The sequence below is a fragment of the Phaethon lepturus genome, unplaced genomic scaffold, assembly GCF_000687285.1.
Source record: "Phaethon lepturus isolate BGI_N335 unplaced genomic scaffold, ASM68728v1 scaffold38294, whole genome shotgun sequence".
NCBI lineage: Eukaryota > Metazoa > Chordata > Aves > Phaethontiformes > Phaethontidae > Phaethon > Phaethon lepturus.
This window is the reverse complement of record NW_010533267.1, coordinates 9,520-31,656: the sequence shown is the minus strand read 5'-3', so window position 1 is coordinate 31,656 and position 22,137 is coordinate 9,520. Positions and strand designations below refer to the sequence as shown.

General features: G+C 44.3%; 1 protein-coding gene across 2 annotated transcripts in view; it reads left to right on the top strand.

Moving 5' to 3' along the window:
- LOC104619303 (alpha-actinin-1) overlaps positions 1 to 22,137 on the top strand; it is a 47,958-nt gene that overhangs the window by 24,506 nt on the left and 1,315 nt on the right. The window contains exons 8-19 of one of the 2 annotated variants that reach the window (XM_010285132.1): positions 4,860 to 4,952; positions 6,100 to 6,330; positions 6,868 to 7,015; positions 7,607 to 7,757; positions 10,205 to 10,313; positions 10,801 to 10,941; positions 12,955 to 13,137; positions 13,860 to 13,994; positions 14,830 to 15,009; positions 15,937 to 16,083; positions 18,079 to 18,159; positions 20,516 to 20,674. In XM_010285132.1, the coding sequence (XP_010283434.1) occupies positions 4,860 to 4,952; positions 6,100 to 6,330; positions 6,868 to 7,015; positions 7,607 to 7,757; positions 10,205 to 10,313; positions 10,801 to 10,941; positions 12,955 to 13,137; positions 13,860 to 13,994; positions 14,830 to 15,009; positions 15,937 to 16,083; positions 18,079 to 18,159; positions 20,516 to 20,674 (1,758 nt within the window). Of the gene's footprint in view, positions 1 to 4,859; positions 4,953 to 6,099; positions 6,331 to 6,867; positions 7,016 to 7,606; positions 7,758 to 10,204; positions 10,314 to 10,800; positions 10,942 to 12,954; positions 13,138 to 13,859; positions 13,995 to 14,829; positions 15,010 to 15,936; positions 16,084 to 18,078; positions 18,160 to 18,706; positions 18,773 to 20,515; positions 20,675 to 22,137 lie in introns of both variants that reach the window. The other variant, XM_010285131.1, reaches the window with a different exon arrangement.

Sequence of the window (22,137 nt, the reverse complement as noted above, 5' to 3'; positions counted from 1 at the left end):
CACTTTTTTGCTCCAGCCACAAAGTCCAGGCCTTCAGCTTTCCCAAACTCACACGATTCCCCATTCCTTGCTTATCCCTTGTCATTCTCCTCTGTTTCCCAAACCACCTATATATTTTATTTCTCTTTCCTCTGCTTTGGCCATTTCCATAACTCCAGTCTTTCTTCCTCTGCTTTCTCTTTACTCTGAAGTCTCTTTGCCTGGCATTGGGACATTTGTTCTCAGAGGAACCAAATAGTCACAGTTTGCCTTTGGGCAAACTTCCTTCAAAACCGCAATTTCCCTGCAATCCTTTGAATAGAAGGAAAAGGTTCATCCTTTCCTCCCATGCCATAGCTTGGCTGGGCTGCAGCCTTTCCACAAGATCACTCCTAATTTCGGATTGTGGGCTTTGGAACAATAAAATCCAAAGTTCAAGACTGCATTCTTCATGTTACGAACAGATGTAAAATCTCCCTGTTTCCCTCAGCCACAACTTCTTTCTCTCACTAAGGCCTTTTCTGTTTGAGACACAGTCCATGTGTTGCCCAGCTTGAGGGCTAACTTGACTCCAGGAAGAGTCCATCTCTCTTGCACAAAGCCGTGCTGATGGTCGCAGCATTGATGCAGAAACCATGCTGATGTTGGCTTTCAGAGGGCAAACACAGGCAGCAGGTTCCAGGGAGCAGCTCTTCAGTTCAAGTTTTTTGTTCTCTGCCCTGTTTCATATAAATAACACGATACTGTCTTCTTTCCAAGGAACTGGGAATATGTCCCACAGCAGTGCAGTAGACTTGCCCTTTTGGCGTAATTTGTGTAGTCATGACTTTTCTGCTAGGATCCTGCTTTGCGAATTGTTCGAAACCCTTAAGACCAGGCTGCAAGCTCCAGCCAGCTGATACTTGCCCAGGAAGACTGTAGTCTCAGAACTCGTGCCAGCCTGGCGATAAGGCCTGCCGTTTGCCAGGTGTCCCTGAGGGACTGCTCCATGCTGTCTGCTTAACCCGAAGAACTCCAGATTGAGGAAACAGCAAACCACAGTATGAGGAGGGTTATGGACTGCTGCAGAAGCAGCCATGCCCCTTGCCAATCCCTCCCTCTTCTCTCTGAGCCCATTCCATGATGTGGAAACCTGCTCAGCAGGTCCTGTGCTCTCATTAGCAATTTAGGTGGATGCTAGGTCTCCAGGGATAACTGAAAACAACCTTTTACTGCTTCAGGACCTGAACCAAGTATCTGGGGCAATAACTAGAGATGGAGCTTCTTAGTTATTAAAGCATCAAACCCATGTAGTCTAACTGGCTTATAGGGAAAATTAAAGAGTTACTAATTTATTAAATTTTTAGCAATCCTGATGGGCCAGCAGCTCAACTGTGCCCTGGCAGGAGGGGCACAGATCCTTTTTGGAGCTGCCCTAGCCATACAGTAGGCAGCTGCTGAGTGACACAGATTCAAATCCCAAGGCAAATGCAAAGTGATTACCGAGTGCCAGCCCCAGCCCAGATTGTAATGTGTTGCCACCTCATGCATCGTTAGGTAACTTACTGTGATATCGCTCCCATTTTTCATTCAGATTTTTCATTATTGCCACCAGTCCTGAAGGGGAAGTCCCATGAGCCGCTTTCTGCTTCTTTCACTCTCTTACACTGAGCCTTTGAAGGTACAGGGTCCCCAGCCTGACATGTGTGTGTAGGTGGCTGCTTTTTCTTTATGCCATTTTTTTTATACATATATTCGTAGGTATACTTGCTTTGGTTGGTTTGCTTGTTTTCTAACCGCTTCTGACTTTCACACTAAATGCATGCAACTCCTGGTTGGCTTAATATTTTGTAAACTGTATTTCTGGGGTGAAAATTTCTAACTAATGATTTACCATTTTCTTAAGAGATTGTGTTTGGCATCTGTATTCTGGAGTGGTCCTGTGAGGCCAGAGGACAGCAATAGGCAGGCATCTTCCCTACGTAGCACACTGTGAAATGCCTGCCTTTGTGATCCTCCTCAGCAAAGAGACCTGGATCCATGAGCTAGAGAGACAGCTAACTCCACTTCCATCCTAAGTGGTCCAAGTCAGGGTTGAGAAGCACAGAAAAGACAAAAGGCAGAGAAATTACTTCTACTTTGGCTATTCAGATTTCCATTTGAGTCCACCAAACGGCATATGCATATCACATAGCAGTGTGGTATTGAGCAGAATGCCCTGGGCTTGCCCTCCCCACGGTCTCTGAGCACAAGTAGTATAATGTGTCAGCATGATGCTGCACTGAAGCTGATCAGCTCACACAGGTTCTCAGAGAATAGAGGTGTGCGGCCTCCAGACCCCAGGATGGTGCATCTTCTCAGTGCTGCTCCATGTCTTGTGGGCGTTCTGGCTTGTTTGGAGCCAGCGTGAGCATCCTAAATGCATCATTGCCTTTAGCAGCGTGGGGGAGCCGAAATGGCTTTTTCCACTCCACTAATGAAGGTGTAGGGGGAGCTGCTGTGGCCTCATGTAAACATCTTAGAGAATGCTGTGCCATTCTTCTTCTACCTGAAAGTGTTTCACTGAGGTTGCTGTCACCACAGATCAGCTCATTAGCAGGAGTGTGGGAGGTATTTGTGGAGGTTACCTGAAAGCACTGGGATCCTTTTGTCCTACCTTGCTCAGAACAAGTCAGTGTAACATGGTGCTCGTAACATTAATGATGATAGTGGCCACAGAGCCTTTCCTGCTGCTGCAGCAGTAGCACACTGTTGCATAGAGCAGTCTGGAGTAGACAAGAACCATTGGGAAGCAAGTATGGGTAGGGGAGAGAAAGCCTCTTCAGCCGTTAGGATAATTCAAATAATGTCGTAATTGCTGACATTCAGAGGGCTTTTGTGTTTGGACAGATGTTCAACATGCATATACACACACATATTTAAAAACTTGGGCAGCTGGGGCAAATCTATCATCGGATATATGTAAATATGCCTCTGCAAAATGGGGTCCCTCCTGCACAGTGTAAAGTGGGGTGCAAAAAGAAGAAAGTAAGAGTGTGCAGCAGGCTCCTATCCTGGGACGACTGAGATAAACATTTGACACCACCAGTTCCCTGCAGTCACTAGGCACATCATGGTAGGGCTCTGGCAATGACTTTTTGACATACCTACTGTTTGGTCCCATGTCTATAAAGTTTTCTCTGGATATCAAAAAGTACTCCATTAAAGTACCAATTTTCGTTAAAAACAGACCAAAGTACAAGCTTTCTTAAACATAACCATTGTTTGCACTTTTTACAGATTTTTTTAATTATTATTTTTAAAGTGAAATTGCTCTTTCTCCTGTACCGGTCCCTCCAATGTGTGTTAAATTAGTTATATCTGTGTATCTGCTAGCTGGCCCACTTTAGTGAAGGGACAGATGACTGAATATATGGTTTTACAGCTTCTTACAAATGAATAAGATTGCCAGACCCCCTGGGACCTTAGCAATCCAGATATCACTGTATAGCCTGTGACTTTATTGCTATACTTGCTGTCTTGCATCAGCTGCAAAAGTTAGAGGATTTTTCTGAAATGGCCTTGGAGATTGAATAAACAGATAATAAAAGGACTTTTAAAAATAGAAAAAGGTTGAAACTCAGCAAAACTTCTTTTGTCATCAGTCCCACACATAGTTTTAAGGCAGGACACAGCATTCACAACTGGTGTGTTGTAGTGTTGGCATGTGCCCTCTCCTCTTCATGTCCACTAAGCCTCTGGAAGGAAGACTACTCCACAGGGGTCCTGTGAGTAGCTCCACCACCTTCCCCAGGCAGCAGGGCGATAGCTGTCCTGTGGTAAAAGGGTGCTGAGCAATCCCCTGACATCCATCACAGGGGCACATCCTCCAAGCTTTGTGGCATGGCACCCACCGTGATAATGGTAAAGGGGGCTGATATCCACAGATACATGCTGATATCAAGGATCAGCCTGCTGTATGTTCCCCTTGCCAAACACATGCATGGCACTCCACTCCAGGGCAGACTGACTGCTCCTGAGTTCATAGCTGGGATTTTTCTGATCCTTACTTTGTTCCAAATTTGTGTGTTAACATGTTCAGCTCCCTGCAGAGAACAAGGTTTTGGTCCTACAATGGGAAAAAAAAAAAAAAAACTAAATAGTAACAACAGGGGTTTTTTTTGTTGAGACTTGTTTTGGGAGAGTAAGTAGAAAGACTACACAGAAAGGAAAAAAAAAATCCTCCTCTCAGCTGGATCATGAGACCCTGAATACATGGTAGATGTCATGTGGCAAGATGCTGGAGGAGGTGGCCCTGTAATGAGTGCCAAAAATACAAGGAAAGATGGAAAACAGCTCTGCTGGGCAGAATTTAAGGCTAAGAGGAGTATCTACCACTTTGTCTTCCAAACAAAATTAGGAATTTTGTCAGTCTGTGGATTAACTCTGTTTAGGTAGTTTTTTCCTGTGGTAAAAGCATGTAAAGCATCTCATCAGCTTGACACCACTCAGTGTTGCAGCTCTGAATGCTGGTGAGGGGAGTGGAGGTGGTGGCAGAAACCCCGTCTTTGTAAAGAGGTAGACAGGGTCCCTCTGGTAGGAAGCAAACAAAAGGGCCCTCTCGTAGGTGCAGCTTCAGAAAAGGCATAGAAATGTGTTTGTCTCACAACACATAGGGTGGGATCAGTAGATCTGGGAATCTCTGAAGACATGTATTCAGCTGAGAAGGGAAAAATAAATTATTATAGAAGGTCAGATGGAAAGCAAAGAGGTCAAGACAGACATTTCGAAGCGCAGGCAGGTTGCTAGAGCCAAGGGTAGGAGACTACCTGCAGGTATGTAGCAGGAAACTAAGCTGCAAGCTTTGGTTTATATTTTTTGGTCACACTTTTCTGTTCTTCTGTTTTTCTTCTCTTCATCAGGCGGAGACAGCAGCAAATCGTATCTGCAAGGTGCTGGCAGTCAACCAAGAAAATGAACAGCTCATGGAAGACTACGAAAAACTGGCCAGTGATGTAGGTGTCCATGGTGCTGTTGGTTTCTGGGTGGTGGTATGTGGAAAGGAATTGCATTTACCACTGATAACTAATCTTGGAGAGTGCTACTGGCTCATATTTACCTGAAAAATTCTTTTTTTTTCCCTTTCTAGCTTGAGAAAAATTAAAAGATCGATTAAATTACCTTAAAGGCAAGAGCAATCTACTTTAAGGCAAAAAACTTCCATAGAGCAGCTCTGAATTTCTTGGTTTATTAAGAGCAGCTGCAGAAATGCTAAAATTAAAGGAAAAATCAAGCTTGTTTAACTTTCATTACTCAGGACTATACAATTTCATAACATCTTTCATACAAATTGAGTGCCAATGTACTGCAGAAGTCAAGAATTGTATCAGAGAGAATGGAAGTTAGAGATAATTGAGAAAAGAAATATGCATTTGCTGACAGTTGGAAAGAATCTGGGTAAGGTGCAAGCTGGAGGCTGCTTTGGTTAACTGAGAAGGCTGACAGATTGACAGCTGTGAAACTACAGAAGTGACCAAATGTGGACTGGAGTGTGTTTGTGGAAGATAAGTGGGGAGAGGAAGATGGAGAACAGAAGGGCAAACATAGCCCATGAGCATGCTTTCAGCCTGGTCTGGAAAGCATAGGACACTACCCCACTCACACTGTAGACTGCCCATTACATTAGCATTTTGCCGGCCCCCCAGATAGGTTTGCTAAGGAGGGCTTTTCAAAGAGCAACACTGACTTCAAGGAAGCTAGAGTGGGAAAAGTGTAACTGGAGGCAAGACCTTGATTTCTTCTGTCAGACGCTTCTGGAGATAACATGACTTACAGCATCCTTTAGTTACATAACAGTCCAGCAAAACTCTTACGGCTTTAGCATAGTCTGAGGACATAGTTTGGTCCTGACTGTGCAAAAGCATGTTGGATTGGCAGTGCTGCAACAAGCAGTACTACTTAGTGTGGTAGGGAATGGGCTGCTCATTTTAAAAAAAAAAGTATTTCCAAAAAAGTTGGCAAACTTTTCTTTACAAGCCCTGCTGGTGGCAGAATCTTTCTGACAGCAAACATAAAAGTAGACGATCCCTAATAAGATCAGAGCAACACCTGTAGTTTTAATACAATTTTCAGTTCAAGGCTTCTTGTCATTGCTCTTTCCAGCTACTGGAATGGATCCGTCGCACCATCCCCTGGCTGGAAAACCGGGCCCCAGAGAACACCATGCAAGCCATGCAGCAGAAACTGGAGGACTTCCGGGACTATCGCCGCCTGCACAAGCCCCCCAAGGTCCAAGAGAAGTGCCAACTTGAGATCAACTTCAACACCTTGCAGACCAAGCTGCGGCTCAGCAACAGGCCAGCCTTCATGCCTTCAGAAGGGAAAATGGTCTCGGTGAGTGGGGGGAACTGCTCATATATACCCCAACCATGGCTGAAAAATGGGACTCCTTTTCTGCCCATGGGTGGGCAGAGCATGCCCCACCTTCAGAGTGAGCTACTCTGTGGTAGAAACCCTGTAGAATATAGTTCAGTGAGGCCATAATAAGAGAGGATCAAGCAATCATTGCTTCCCTGTATCTAAACCAGACCCTGAGGCTCTTCACAAACCTTGCATGCCTTTATGAGGAGATCTCTGGGTGCCTCTCATTTGTTCTAATTGAAAAATCATTGGGTTTTGTTGAAGTTTCATGTGGGAAGTGTTTCAAGAGGGACTTTTTGTGCAGACAGGTATATCCTGACACTGCTAGTCCTGCTTATCTTAAATCTGGCACTTCATCTTCCTGACCTGTCTGCACAACACTGAGATTAAAAGCTCACATCCACTCCCTCCAACCAATTGGAGCCATGTAGCTCATGGAGACTAATGCTGACATACATCTTCCCCCTCCACCTTCTGACCTACCTTTTCTTCTCATGCTTTTGTCTCTAGGATATAAACAATGCGTGGGGTGGCCTAGAGCAGGCTGAGAAGGGCTATGAAGAGTGGTTGTTGAATGAGATCCGGAGGCTAGAGAGGCTGGATCACCTGGCAGAGAAGTTCCGGCAGAAAGCATCCATTCACGAGTCCTGGACAGATGGTAATGCCAACCTACGTGCTTCCTATTGCCTGACATAGTTCTGTCCATTATGCAGGAGGAAGAGATGGATCATGCGTAGGTCCTTCCATGAGATTTTCCTCTCAAGAATGCTAGTTCATTTCTTACTTTATTAGAAAATAATATATGAAAATCAGCTTGATCGCTCTCCTTTACATCATGCAGCCACATTGGCATTCCCTAACTGTTACAAAGTGAGAACTTTGGATAGAAAAGAGCTACAGAGCAGAGGAAAAACTACCATACAGCAAATGCAACAGTTGGCATTTAGAGGACCAGCATAGTCCAGTTTGCACATACTGAGATGCGTCCAGTATAAACTGTGACAGCACTGGCTTGAGCTGCACTGTGTGTCCTTCTCTGTTGTTAATGGCAAACTCATGGTGGTTCAAAAGTGAGCATTGTGCATCTCTAGGCCAGCACTCGTGAGGGCAAGCCTTGGGCACCTGAGGGTGTCTGGAGTGGGGCAGAGGCCCTTCTGAGGGTCCCCACGGCTGCCTCCATAGCAAGGAGCTGGCTTTGGGGGCATTGAGGCCCTTCGTTCATTCTTTTGTCCTTTGGCTCCCTCCCCAGGTAAGGAAGCAATGCTGCAGCAGAAGGATTACGAAACTGCTACCCTGTCGGAGATAAAGGCCCTGCTGAAGAAACACGAGGCCTTTGAGAGCGACCTGGCTGCACACCAGGACCGTGTGGAACAGATTGCTGCTATTGCGCAAGAGCTGAAGTATGGCACCTCGGCACACGTCCCATCCTTGGGGCCAGGGAGGCTTAATCAGCTTTGCCCTCTGCCCTCTGGAGAGCCATAAATCAATCCCCATACAAAAATGTTGGGAAGTCCCAGTGTTTCCAAACAGTATCTAGGATACTGCTCTCCAGTATCCGGACACACCAGAAGAGCAGGCCAGAAAATGGATGAGTCGTGGGTGCTGATGAGGGGGCGGCAGAATTACATTCCCAAGCCAAGTTTCCATCCTCTTCCAGCTCGTTATGCTGCTGTGAACCCTTTCCTAAAGAGTCTGACCTGCCGCTGGCGCCTGCTAGGTTTCAGAGTTGTAACGCCATCATACTTTTCCAGGAACAGAAGAAAACAGCAGAGGATAGCAGGCTCTCAGCTTGGTCTCTTGTATCAAAAAGATCCTCCTTATTCTGTCAGGAAAAAATCTGCTGATGCTTGAGCCCATCATGGCTTCTGCTGACACCTTGGGCCCTTTGCCCCAGGAGTACTGCACCACATGGACTCTGGTCAGCACTTGCTCCAGAGCATCCCCACAGCAGCTCAGCTCCCTCCCTCCTTCTCCCAGCTTGGAAACCTTCACCTCCACTCCTTTTCCTGGAGTGACAAGTGAGGCAGGTTACCAGGAGTAATGAGGTCTCCTCAGGGTGGGAGGATAATTGCTAGGGATAGCAGGCAGGTAAAGAGCTAGCCTCTACAGCATGGGGAGAGGGATTTTGAAACCCTGCATGTTTCTCGGCAAAAACGATCTGAACAACTTGGCTTTGACTTTGTTTCCTGTTTTAAAAATATTTATATGCCACACTGGCCTATCTCAAGCTAGTGTCTGAGCTAAGATCAGTACTCTTAGGCTGAAGGACTGTTTTTCTCTAAAAAATCAGGATTATTGGATCAAGATCATTATCTCCTTTAACAAGACAGATTTACACAATTGCTCCCTTGTCCACTGGAAGATTGACCTTGGAACAGGAGGAGAGTTCAAGGCAATCCTCCATGTCAGTAAGATTAAAACCAAGGCTGGCTAGTCAGCAAGCATTAGCTGAGCTGCCACTTCCAAAGCACATGTTACATGCCAGCCAAAGCAGCTGCAGCTCTAAGAGCAACAGGGAAGGCTGGGCCCTAAACTGGGGGAGAGGTGATTTCTTCCAAAATGTGAGAACAGCGGGCCCTGCCCTGCTTCCAAAAGCCATCTTCCATCTCAGCAAAGAGGCCATGCCCTGAAAAACCATGGCTGAGCTCTTTTCTCCCCCAGAGATACACTGCCAGGGAGATGGAGAGGGTCTGGAAGGAAGCCACTGTGGCTGCCCATGCCAGGTGTGTTTGGGGGCACGGCATGTTCTACTCCCCGGCAGTAGTGGTCCAGCACGGGTGCGTTACAAGCCAGGCTTTCAGAAGCAGTTCTTTCATCTGCAGCGCTGGCTCTGCAGCAAAGCAGATCAAGGAACTGATCTGGATTAAAAACCCAGCAAAGAAAAAGTTATTTTTAGCCCAAATCAGTTTCCTGACTAGTTTACTGCAAGACTCCACTAACAGTTGTGCCCACACACCTCAGGAGGGCAACACAACAGTGGGAAAAAACAAAGCTGAGGGTGGCAAGAGGAAACTGTTTAAACCTGCTTAGAGAGAGGGACCAGGATCACTCCATAGCCCAGTGCGTTATTCTGCTTTCTCTTTCGAGGCTGACACTTCCCAGCTTGGCTGGTTTCCCTCTGCCTGCAGGTTTCTCCCTCTTTGACCACATGCAGAACCAAGAGCACAAAGCAATACAAGACCATAAGCTTCAGTTTACCCCTGTCCTCTCCTTTCCCCAGCGATAATCTTACCAGCCCATCTTCCATGAGTGCCAGCCTATAGACATCCCAGCAAAGCACTCCCTGTCAGGCATATAGGAAAGAAACCTACGCTGTAATTATGGGATTATCCTAAATAAATGAATGGATTATGTAATTTAGCTATTCCTTGCTACCTGTACTATGCAATTCTTAGAGAAATCTTAAGCAGTTTCTTTGCATTCATAATGAAATCTTCGCTGCCCATTCTGATGTAGAAGATGCAGGTAGTTAGCCTGCATGGTGTTCTTAAGCAGAATACAGGGGCATATTGCTCTGCTCATAATCTGCTTATTCCCAGTTTGAGCAAAAATCTATACTCCTTTCCTCCAGTGCCAAGTTATTCCCACCAGGCAGACAGCATGAGTGTTTGTTGAGGCATTGGGTGGTGGTTGTTTTTCTTCCTGTTCTGTGCTGTTTGATGTACCATAACATACAGTGTCTCCAAAAGTAGATACTGCTGTCTTCCTGGCTTTCTTTACTTGCGGAGACCATGAGCTCTTTGTCTGAATCTGTGCTCAAGGCTAATAAAGATTTCTAATGGGTTTCTCTTTCTTCTCCAAAAGGTCTTTATTTGACTTCTTGTCCTTTTTTCCTCACCTCTTATAGTGAGCTGGACTATTATGACTCTCCCAGTGTCAATGCCAGGTGCCAGAAGATCTGTGATCAGTGGGATAATCTGGGTGCCCTAACCCAGAAACGTAGAGAGGCCTTGGAGGTGAGACATGTTACAAGTTGGACCTTTGGGATTATGTGGGTAGGTCATTTGCGGGAAGCAAGCTGGAGTAGGCATGAGCAACCAATTTCAGATCTTTTGTCCACTCCTAGAACATCCGAGACTGTAAATGAGTGCTACATTTCAGTATATGTAGCCTGCTTTTCCCCTTCCAGCCCGATTATGGTGCCTTTCATTTGCTCAAGGTATTGATTTATTTCTACTTCTCAGTGTTTTATAATTTCATTCTGCTTGAAAAGACTGTCCTTGTTTTATTTTATTTCAGAGGACCTCATATTTTTCCTCAGAGATGGAAAACCCATCCTGTATGTAATCTCTTAACAGCAGAGAGACTTTTACTGTAGCGCCATCCTGGGAGCACCAAGGAGGTCTGAAAGGAAGGAGCAGCTCAGACAACCCACATTATCTATGTGATTGTTCTTCTCTAACCATCTTTCCTGATTTTCTTTCTTTTTTGGTACATGCTCAGAGGACGGAGAAGCTACTGGAAACAATTGATCAGTTGTACCTGGAATATGCCAAACGAGCTGCCCCTTTCAATAACTGGATGGAAGGGGCCATGGAGGACCTGCAGGACACATTTATTGTTCACACCATTGAGGAGATCCAGGTACAGAGTGGTCATTTGCACCAGTCAGGCTGGGATAGAGAGAAGTCGGGGATCTCCTAGATTCCTAGTGATGCCAGATTTGTAGGTCATGTTTTGGTGCTTCTGCTCTAGTGAGTGAGCCTTAGCAAGAGAAACAAAAAGGAGTATGTTTTCCCTTGATTTCCTTCAAAAACCTGGATCTGAATAGGTATGAAACATGTTCACACCATCCTAGCTGGACACAAAGAACTGAAAGTGGATTTTTCAGTGTAACTCCAGAGTCTTATTAATGAAAGCCTGAAAATTGAGAGATTCTTTTTAGGGTCTTGTGGGGTTTTTTTAACCCACATGAGCAATGTTGCTCACAGGTTCTGCAGGTCAGTTGTCCCATGTAATGTCATGTCCAGGTCATTTGGTCCTGTGTGATAGGATATGCTGTGAGGGCAGTTTTTGAGCTGCCAGCTGGGTTTCAGTGCTGAGCACAAGAATAATCAGAATTGTCCACTTTGGTGGTGATCACCATTTGAGGAGAAAGTCTTCTTGCCTTCTGCAAGACAACAGAAACAGTGTCTCAGTTTTCCCCCTTCCAAAAGGGTGTTACAAAAGCAACTTGAGGTATCTACAGGTACTTTTCAGACCTTTGAGAGCAGGAATTACTCTTCCCTGGGTTGCAGTGGGGATTTCTAGTTCGTCTGCAAGATGGGCTCATGAAAAGAATCCAAGTTACCTCTTTGGAGGAATGGCTGACAGCAACATGGCCATTCACTAATGGCCAATTCACTAGGCAGCGAATGGGAGACCAACAGGGGACATTATGCAGCCGGGGGGGCAGAGGGGTGGTGAAATAGCCCTATCCTGGTATCAGCTCTGTTACTGAGCTGCTACTTGTATCTTCCACCCTTCCCTCCTGAAGAAAGAGGTTCATTAAGTCTTTAATAATGCAGAACAAATCTGAACAGTATTTAAACACTTCCATCATCTCTTTGTGACTGCTTGCAGTATCTTTACCAGCCCCTCAGACTTGCATTACATCTCTGTGGCCACTGCAGCAGCTGCAAAGTAATGAGTCACCATGGAAGGAAGCATTTTACAGAAAGTAGTTACAGTGTGTGTGTTGTAAGAGAGTGGTCAGTCATGTGGTTTACTTTCATTCCCTCTTCTGTCCACACTGTTCCCTTAATTATCCCTGCACATGCCTCTCTGTCCCCCATTCGTTTTGCTGTCTCTTTCCCTGCGTTTGCTTCCCTAGTCTTGACCTTACAGGCTTCTGGGATGAAGTACCTTAAAGGCCTGTAGAAGCAGTGGAAGATGAGCCAGGACCAACTGGCTTGTCAGCTGTCCACAACTGACCAGCAAGCATGCCCCCACCATCGGTCCCTGAAGCACAGTCTGGGCACCGCAGCAAGACGGGGAACAGAAAGGGCCTGTTGTGTTCAGGGAGAAGGATCTGTTTTTCAGGCAGAAGGAGCTGTTTTTCAGCAGCAGGAGCATACATTGCCTGTGCAAGTTTGCTGTTGGCTGGAAGACCTTCACCTAGTTCTAACTGACTCTGATCAGACTGAATCTGACTCTTATTATTCATCTGGAGTTATCTTAGGTGTCAAACTAGTATCTACCTAGTGGGAGAAGAAAAACATGGCGTACTTACACTGGTGAGACATGACTGCTGTAAAGTAATGCTAGTAGTCAGATCTTCCCAAAGGGGCTGACAGGCAGTCACTGAGCAGTGTTGGAGAAATAGTTCCCCCTAAATAGTGAGCCACAAATTATTCCACCATTTTTTGGGATGTGATCTCTGTCACTGGTCAACATGAGACAGAAACAGATGGAAAACGAGACTTCACATCATTTAACTACTTAAAACAGCCTGTTTAGTGCTGCTGAGAGAACCTGAAAAGTGTATTAGAGCAGCCTGCTTTGTATCCTAGGAATATGTAAGCTTTTGCAGTCACTTCTGCAGGGATACATTTGCTGAAGAGGCTATTCAGTGATTAATGCTCTTACTCTCCCTTTGCTGCTGCCTTCCTTCTTCAGGGACTGACCACAGCCCACGAACAGTTCAAAGCCACTTTGCCGGATGCCGACAAGGAGCGACAGGCCATCCTGGGAATCCACAATGAAGTCTCAAAGATTGTCCAGACATACCATGTCAACATGGCAGGAACGAATCCTTACACTACGATCACCCCACATGAGATCAATGGCAAATGGGAACATGTGAGTTCTTTCCAACCTTGCAAGTTAGTGTGGGAGGATGCCACTGCTCAGTCAGCGGGGCCCCTGGAAGTGGATTGTTTACTCTTCAGTTACCCTCTCATGCTTACTCCTGAGTTACGTTTTTTTTGTCTTTTTTTTTGGCTCAATTGCCACATGCTTGGAAAGTGGAAGAGGTCTTTCATATAAATGCCTAAGGGGTGTCAGATCCCTTTTACTTGCTTTTTTTATAATGCAAGATGCTAAATTAAAGCTTTGAGGTTTTCAGTCCTCACTTGACCTGATAAGCAAGTGAGTCAGTATCCTTTTTCACCATTCAGCCCTTCACATATTTTATCTCTGCAGCCAAGTAGCCTTCCCTTGCTGTAATCCTACAAGAGCAGCTACTCTCCATACCAGCTGTGCTGATGGTTCTTACTACCAAACGAGACCACCAAAGTAAGATCTGAACAGGGTCCTGCAATTCAGTTAACATGAGCCACCAAAAACCCAAGCAGTGAACGGAAGCTTCTTCTGGTCTTCCATGGCCTGAGATGAGTTTGCAGTGTGCATCTTACAGCAGATAGGATTCACATTCCATGAGCCTTTCCACCTTGTCCTAAACTGTATGACTGCTTGTTTTCAGTGCAAATACCCACTCCTCCCTTCCTTGCGGCAATTTCTACATTTACTGTACATGTGCCTTTGTATATATAAACTGCACACATTGTTACTCTTTGCTGTAGGTGCGGCAACTGGTTCCCAGAAGGGATCAAGCCCTGATGGAAGAACATGCTCGCCAGCAGCAAAATGAACGACTTCGTAAACAGTTTGGTGCACAGGCCAATGTCATTGGACCCTGGATCCAGACCAAGATGGAGGTAGTGCTTTGCTCATTTTGAAACAGTCTGTTTTCCTCTTTGACCTTCACTGATATTCTTATCCTTGGTCTTGACCACTGTCACAGTCATTCTTCCTTCCAGTTACAGCAAGAGAAACTTTCATAGAAAATACAGAGAATCCCAAGATTAATATCGGTTACTGAAGTGCTTGTGCTTTTCTTCCCCTAACTCTTTAGTACAGAGATAAAAAACATGACTTAAAATGGGGAACACTGGTATTTTAATAGAGTTGTGTTTATATGCAGCAAGTTAAAGACCCTATATCAGAAGCATATTTTGTGTAACTGCTTTCACAGCAATGGTCTTGATATACATGATGAAATAAATGCAATTAGCATATCAAACATCAGCAGAGGAGACATTTTTAAGGGAGATCTTCTCACTTTATCTAAGATTTGAGTTAAAGAAATTGGAGTTCATGAAATGGAAAAATATGAAGCTATTACTGATGGCAGGAGCTCTAAAGAAGAGAGCAATTACAGAAATATGTATGAAGGGAATAAGTCAGTGGCAGACAGTACATCAGAAAAAGATTTGGCTTGGTACATTACTAGTTTATGGACTGAAGTTTCTTTTTTTTTTTTATCCTTGTATTATACACATCTCATGTGACTCACCTCACTTGGAAAATGTTCAGGGCTCTGCTGAAATTTTTGCTGACACTTGTCTCCGCTCATTTAAAGTAACTGCTCCATGAGATTTTTTTTTTTTGAATCATCATCCTGTGTGAGCATGAAATAGCTGTAATAAATGTCAAGCATGTTGAGGCTTGACCTTCCAATGGGGTCTAACTCCTTTGGCTTTGCTAATGCAGGAGATTGGCCGCATTTCAATAGAGATGCATGGGACCCTGGAGGACCAGCTCAACCACTTGCGGCAGTACGAGAAAAGCATTGTGAATTACAAACCAAAGATTGACCAGTTGGAAGGAGACCACCAACAGATCCAGGAAGCGCTTATCTTTGACAACAAGCACACCAACTATACCATGGAGGTAAAAGTTTTGGCAGCAGATAAGACAGCCTCATCTGCTGTGGCCAGTTAACATAAGCCACATCTAGCTCTGGCAACGTGTTGTGTTTCTCAGGAAAATGGAGAGCTTGGCAATGTGGCCAAGCATGCAACGACACGTCGCTGAAAGTCTTTGTGCCTTGTTGTACTTCATGCCAACCCATTCCAATGTACTTCTAGACATAGAGAATAGACATAACCTGAATGAGATCAACAGTATTGCTTGAAAAATTAGCTGGTCTCGTTTCTCCTGCCACCCGATTGTGGCAGCCTATTAGCTGGGATTAGAAAGACCAGAGGAGTGCTGGTGATTTTGAGCTGCCACAGCCTGGCAGAAGAAAGAAGTCCAACGAAAGCCTTTTAAAACCAGAGTCTGGCTTTCTGTTGACAACGTGAGGTTTCTTGGAAGCAATCTGAGTTCAACATGAGTCCAGCAGAACACAGACGGGCTTTGAAACTTGTCTTTTGGTGTCTGGCCAGCTCTCCATTAAGCAACAGCAGAAGCAGTGGAGCGCCAGTGTCTTCCAAGGACTGTGCCTTATTTATTTTCTTGGTAAGGATAGTTTTCTGCCCAGCTAAGTCCTAGAAGCAGTGGGTTTGATTCTCATTTGTGTTAAAGGCCCCCAATATGTTGCTCTGACAAGGCAAAGGAACTTTGCAGTAGGACCAAGACTTTCTTAAGATCAGGAATTGGCCACTTCAATATTTTTTTTTCAGTCAAAATTAAGATTTGAAACATCTGGTTGGCTTACACTGCAGATGAGAAGGAAGCTTTTCTAAGCAAACGGACTTCTCCTGCCTTGGCCACCAGGATTATTTAATTTGCAACAAGTGGCATATTCAATCCACTGGCCTCAGAGTCAGAAGAGCTACTTTTTAACTTAAAAACTGTTTTGTCCTCTTTTTCCAGCATATCCGAGTGGGCTGGGAGCAGTTACTAACAACAATTGCTAGAACTATCAATGAAGTGGAAAACCAGATTCTGACCCGTGATGCCAAAGGAATCAGCCAGGAACAGATGAACGAGTTCCGGGCTTCTTTCAACCATTTTGACAGGGTAAGTCAGTGCTGACTGCAGCTTGGTAAACCACAAGCTTCCACGTAGACTTCACAGTGCAATAAAAAAGTGCAATAAAAAACAGTCACTGTGATAAAACTAGATCAATAGAAGATGTTTGTCTCTTAAAAACACCATTCCTGTGAAGCAGTAATTCCTGTGAAGACTGCTAAGTGATCATTAGGCTGGGAGGAGAAGTGTATCTTCACAGGAAACTACTGAGTTTCCTGATAAAGCTAAAATATGGAAAATTTTGAAGACTTCTTTAGGAAATTAGACTTTTACCCCATCTTCTACAGAGAGCAGATTATTATATTCATTTATAAAATTCTTTGGAGCAGCTGTCCTCCACTCTGACATGCCATCACCTAGACATGTTCTGAAGAAACCAGTATTGCTCTTGTATGGGACAAATGGGAGGTTCTATATACACCACGGCATTGCATGACATCGATAAGCCCTGATGTAAAGCCTGCCTTGCCTTACTGTGGAAATACAAGCCAAGACACTAGCGGGTGCATTAAGAAAAGGAATTCCTTAAAGGAAATTCTCCTCCCCTCGATTTGCCAGCCTGTCTGCAGCTTTTCCTTCTACAACCCAAATCACAAAGGTGTCATGCAGGGAAGCAGAGACAGCAGCCCAAGCCTGAAACCGGCCCCATTATCAACCTCTTCAATGTTGTCTGGAAATCCACGAGCAGCCTGCAGAGATACTGTGTCAGTGATGCAAATGTGGGTTGCTCTCCACCACTTGCTGCACCAGCCAGACTGTCTGAAAGGTCTTCAGAGAACAGGGTTGCAGCCTGCCCTCAGAGATTGACACTTTCGGATTGCTGAATACTGGCTATTTCAGCCCTTCTCTAGCTGCCTAAGAAAAATGAAAACCATGGCTTCTTTTCTTAGCAGAGGGACCCATAAAGCCCTGTAAATTTTATATTTTGACCTTCATATCATTTGCCCCTTCCTCCACAACAGTCTGAATGGTAATGCAGAGAGAACATGGGTTTCCCATCTTCAACTGTGTAGTTGATTTATGAAGGCTTAACGCTGACTTTAAAAGCTGGGGGTTTTTTGAGGAAAGTTGCTTGGAATTTACCCCACCATTCTGTCTGTAGCTTCCTTGAACTGGCCAGAGATGGTGATGGCAGGCAGGGGCTCTTCAGTGCTTGGGGGCTGTCCTGAGCTAAAATTCTGCAGGATGGATGGGGATTCTCAGTTCTTGTTGTAGCTTGTGTATATTTTGATGGGTACATCCAAACACTGTGGGAGCGGGGAATGAGCAAAGGGAAGAGCAGCTGCCAAGCTGTTTTGTGCTGCGCTGTACAGCAGTGCTGTTTGCAGAGCTGAGCACTTGAAATAGCTTTGCCAGTCAAAGCTCCACCTCATGTGCAGGTCTCATAAATACAGCCATAACACTGCTCCCCTGAGCTTCAGCTGTTTTTCCTTGTCTGTTCCTGGGATGCCCTGACAGCTAAGCTTCCTTGGGTGCGTTGCCAAACATACCTGACCTCACCTACTCCTTTAGTGGGACTTTTGACTAGAAGATTAAGGCAATGCTTCCCACTGCCTCTGCCTGCTTACCTGCACTCCGGATTACTAGTGGAACACAGGGCTTCTGGCACTATGGATAACAAGCAGTGACGCAAGTAATTCACTTGTGAGATGGAGATCTTGAGGCTTCTGAGCATCAGCTGTTTTTGTCATTCAAATGCCCTCAAGATGTGATGAGCTCTCTGAGAAGGAACTGTTCCAAGAGCATTTTTAGCACATCCTGAAATGTCAATGTGATATCTAATGTTGTGCACTTTTTATTTTTCTTCCCTGTCTTTCTATCTGCATGTCATTCTTCCTCTCCCTCTCCTCACCCACTGCATGGTGCACCTGTTTGTTGTCCTTCCACAACCCTTTGATCTCCTCTGTGTCTCCCTTCCTTCTGCCCCACACCATCACCCCACTGGCACTGCATGTCCTGCTGCCTGGCACACCGCATAACCAGGACCACTCCGGCACACTTGGCCCTGAGGAATTCAAAGCCTGTCTCATCAGCTTGGGTTACGATATTGGAAACGATGCACAGGTACTGAATGCTAGTGGTGAACACAGCCAGATGTTAAACTGTGAAAAAATAACAGTTTTTTCCTTTCTTTTCTTGTTTGTCTTAATCCATCTCTCATTGTTGTTCTTGTGTTTGACTGTATGTACATCACTTTTCTATGCTATTTCCTCTCTAAATGTACTTTGGTATATATTCCTTCTTAATTCCCTAACTGTTTGTCTTGGGAGAATTCCTTTTATGTCTTCAAACTATTCCATTTACTTCTGTATCACTTAACACACTTTTTCTTGCCCATCTCTCAACCTGTCTTGCTTGGTATTTTCATTCCTTTTTTTTGGTCAATATGTTCCTTGTGTGTAAACTACTCCATGTCCAAAACTACCTTTGCTTCTTCATGGTTTCACAAACTACCTTTCCTCTATTGTTTTTCATTGTCCTGTAAATCCTTCCTTCCACCTCCTCCCTCCTGAAATTCATTCTTTGTAATGTCTCATGTGGGTTCATTTCTCCCTGGACTGGTCTCCCTTTTCTCTCTTGGCTTTTTCTGTCTTTGCATCATTCCCTGTAGAAGAAGACTGGTATGATGGATTGTGAAGATTTCCGAGCCTGCCTTATCTCCATGGGTTACAATATGGTAATGTAGAGCCCTCTGTCACTCCTGATCAAAGTGATTCTTGTAGGCACCTTCAAAAATAAAGGGAGAATATGTAGTGAATCAAGGTAAACACAGCCTTATTTTCCAGAATTATCAGGAATGGATGTTAAATCTACTATTAGTTGTGCATGTAAAATTCTTCTCTTGCAACTGAAGCAACCTTTAGCTGAAGGTAAACAAATAGAAATTGTTGTCTAATTCCTCTGTATTTCAAATAAGAATGATATTTATCAAACTGTGTAGCTACAAGTGGAAGAAACACTAAACTTCCTCATATCAGTACCTGCACTCTGCACAGCACACAAAGCCTCTCCAGCCCTAAATATCAGTTGAACTCCTGAAAGTATACACGACCTGATTTCTGAATACACTCAAATGCTGCTTCTCTCATTCCTGCCATTTATTGGACATGTCTCTTCCTGTACATGTAAGTACGTTGAAGTGCCAGTGACCCTCCCTGTAGCTTTTCCCTCACCAGAGTACCTGCATATTCAGAACAGTAACGTGTGGCACCTTGAGAGGCAAGATAACTAATAGGAAGAGCTTCACCAAAGACTGATGCTCTTCAAAGGGCAGGAGAAGAGCGTAGCACAGAAATATTCATCTGAACTCACAATATCTTCCCTCCTGATGTCAGGCAAAGCAGTGTTTATTCATCTTACTCATCAGCCCAGTATAAATACAGACTCTTTAGTGTAGCATGCCAAGCCGCAGTAACATTTAATTAGATACCTTAATTACTCTTGAAGGTATAGTGTTCTAGATGTTTTAGAAGAGCCTGTTCCCAGAATACTCAGCTTTGCTCTCCCCTCCTCCTTACCTGGGGAGGAAGGAGTCCCAGAGATGAGAATAGATGATCTAGATTTAGATCTAGATATAAGGAAGACATTTTTTACAGTGAGGGTGGTGAAACGTGAGCACAGGTTGCCCAGAGAGGTGGTAAATGCCCCATCTGTGGAAAGATTCCAGGTCAGGTTGGACAGGGCTCTGAGCAACCTGATCCTAGTTGAAGATGTCCCTGCCCATTGCAGGGGGGTTGGACTAGGTGACCTTTAAAGGTCCCTTCCAACCCAAACTATTCTATGATTCTATGATCTTCTGTTTATATACCAAAAAATGCAGAAAACTATACTACAAGGTTTTGGCTTCTGTAGCAAACTTTTCTGTAGGATCTTCCCTGTAAAGGCTACTTCCCTGGGCCACTCCTGATATCTAAGTCCTTCTCTCCAAAGCCTGTCTAGTTAAGATGAACCAGATACTATTAAAAGTCCCCAAGAGATGTTTCTTCTGGTGGTTTCTGTTCTGGCAGCTGAAGAGATCTGTAGAAGTTCTCTTTCAGTAAATGAAAGTAAAAGGATTTGAGGAATGCAGATCTTCAAATATTGCTACAGACATCTAGCATGATATGTATTACAGAGAAATTTGCTTCTTCCCCTGAAGTCTGTGATATTGTTCCCTGATAGGAGCATTGTCCTAGAGCTAGATGGAGCTGGATGTTATCCTAGGGCACAGCTGAGAATATTTTATTCCAAAGGACAAATGAGCGGGAAGCATTTGTGCATAACAGCAAGCTAAAAAAGAATATCCTGATTAAAAAAACAGAAGTGGTTTCTATTTGTCTTTGTTTTTCTAGCTGTGAGATAAGCTTCTGAACAGTTTCTTCACACTTTCATAGCACTGCTGCCCAAATGTCCGGGCTTACATGACTCTCTTGTTCTACAGGGAGAGGCAGAGTTTGCCCGCATCATGAGCATCGTTGACCCTAACCGCTTGGGTGTAGTGACATTTCAGGCCTTCATCGACTTCATGTCCCGGGAAACAGCAGATACAGATACTGCTGACCAGGTTATGGCTTCCTTCAAGATCCTGGCTGGAGATAAGGTGAGGCTCCACACCTTCCTTTCCTGCATCTGCATTGCTCCTGCTTTCCTTTTTCTGTCTTGTCTCCAAGAGAAGCACTCTGTAGCATGGAGGGTATTTTCACAGGAACACTGTGCAGTGCTGGAGGAGTGCACGGCTGAAGTGTGGGTTAATGAGCAGCCTGCTGTGGCACTTGAAAGTCCTGTTCAGCTGTCAGTCAGAACTATGCTGCCCACTCTTGCTTTAAAAATTGAATTAAGAGCTTGGTTGCGATTTGTTATTTCAAAATGTATGAACAAACTCAACAGATGGTTCTTGATTAGTCTTGAAAAACTATTTATTGCTGACAGCTGTAAACTTGATATGATCTTTCACAGATATACATGTGTCACTATCAGCTGTTATACAATCAATAGTAGATTTTCATTGAGGATATGCTGTATCTGCAAGAGGAGCATCTTTTAATAATATAAGTTGGTTGAAAGTTGGAAAACTCACAGCATGATACTAAAAGTACTAATTTTCTCAATTTGCATCATTAGTGGGACCAGCTGATGTAAAAAATTATGTAATCTTATTTTTCTTATATAACAATCACCACTAATGTTTTATGTAATTGAACAAATAATATGTACACATAATGTATTTCTGATTTTCTAATTATTTTATTCGTCTCACTTGAAATGTGGGATACTGTTTCTCAGATTGTAATGAGTTACCCTTAAATCCAGTACTGGTTTCCATGTTTCACTAATAAACTTTTCATAATCTGTAATGTAGAAACCCATGATATCCATTTAGGCATCTGCCTGACTGAAGCCAGTCCTGTTGTCTTTTGGCCTGAAAATTCCACATTATTCAGATAAGCTAATCGCTGAATAAATGGGTACTTTCGGATACAGTATTACTTAACTCGTTTACTCTGTACAGTACATTAAATATACTTGTCAGTGTTTAATATGCTCTAGTGACTATAACATGAATCAGACAGTATTTCATTATGAAGAAAAATACCTCTTACTCACTCCAATCATTAAACTGAAAGGCAGGAGGGGAAAAAAAAGAAGAATAAAAAGTCACAGGAGAGAGAGAAATGGTGTGAAACCTGAACCATTATTCAGAGCACTGCAAATGCCCATGACTCAGTTAGCTAAAGACAACATACTGGTTAGCAAACAGGCAGCTACTGTTACCTACTCTATGGAGAGAAGCCAAGCTACCTCAGCTCAGCGAGCCTCCAGAAGCCAAATTTACATAAGAAGTTTTTGCTTGCTTGTTAAAAATGTCTGCGGTGAAAGGCAAGGATTGTTGGGGGAGCTGTGGAAGCAACACAAAGTGTTTGCTTGTCTGCTGCCTGCATTGGTGCCACCAACCAGAGCTAGTGGGGACGGATCCTTTCCTTGCTCTGAATAGAGGGAACGGCAACTCCCAAGCAGCTGTTACCTCCTGCCAGGGAGGGGCAGAACCCAACTGAAATTTCTGCT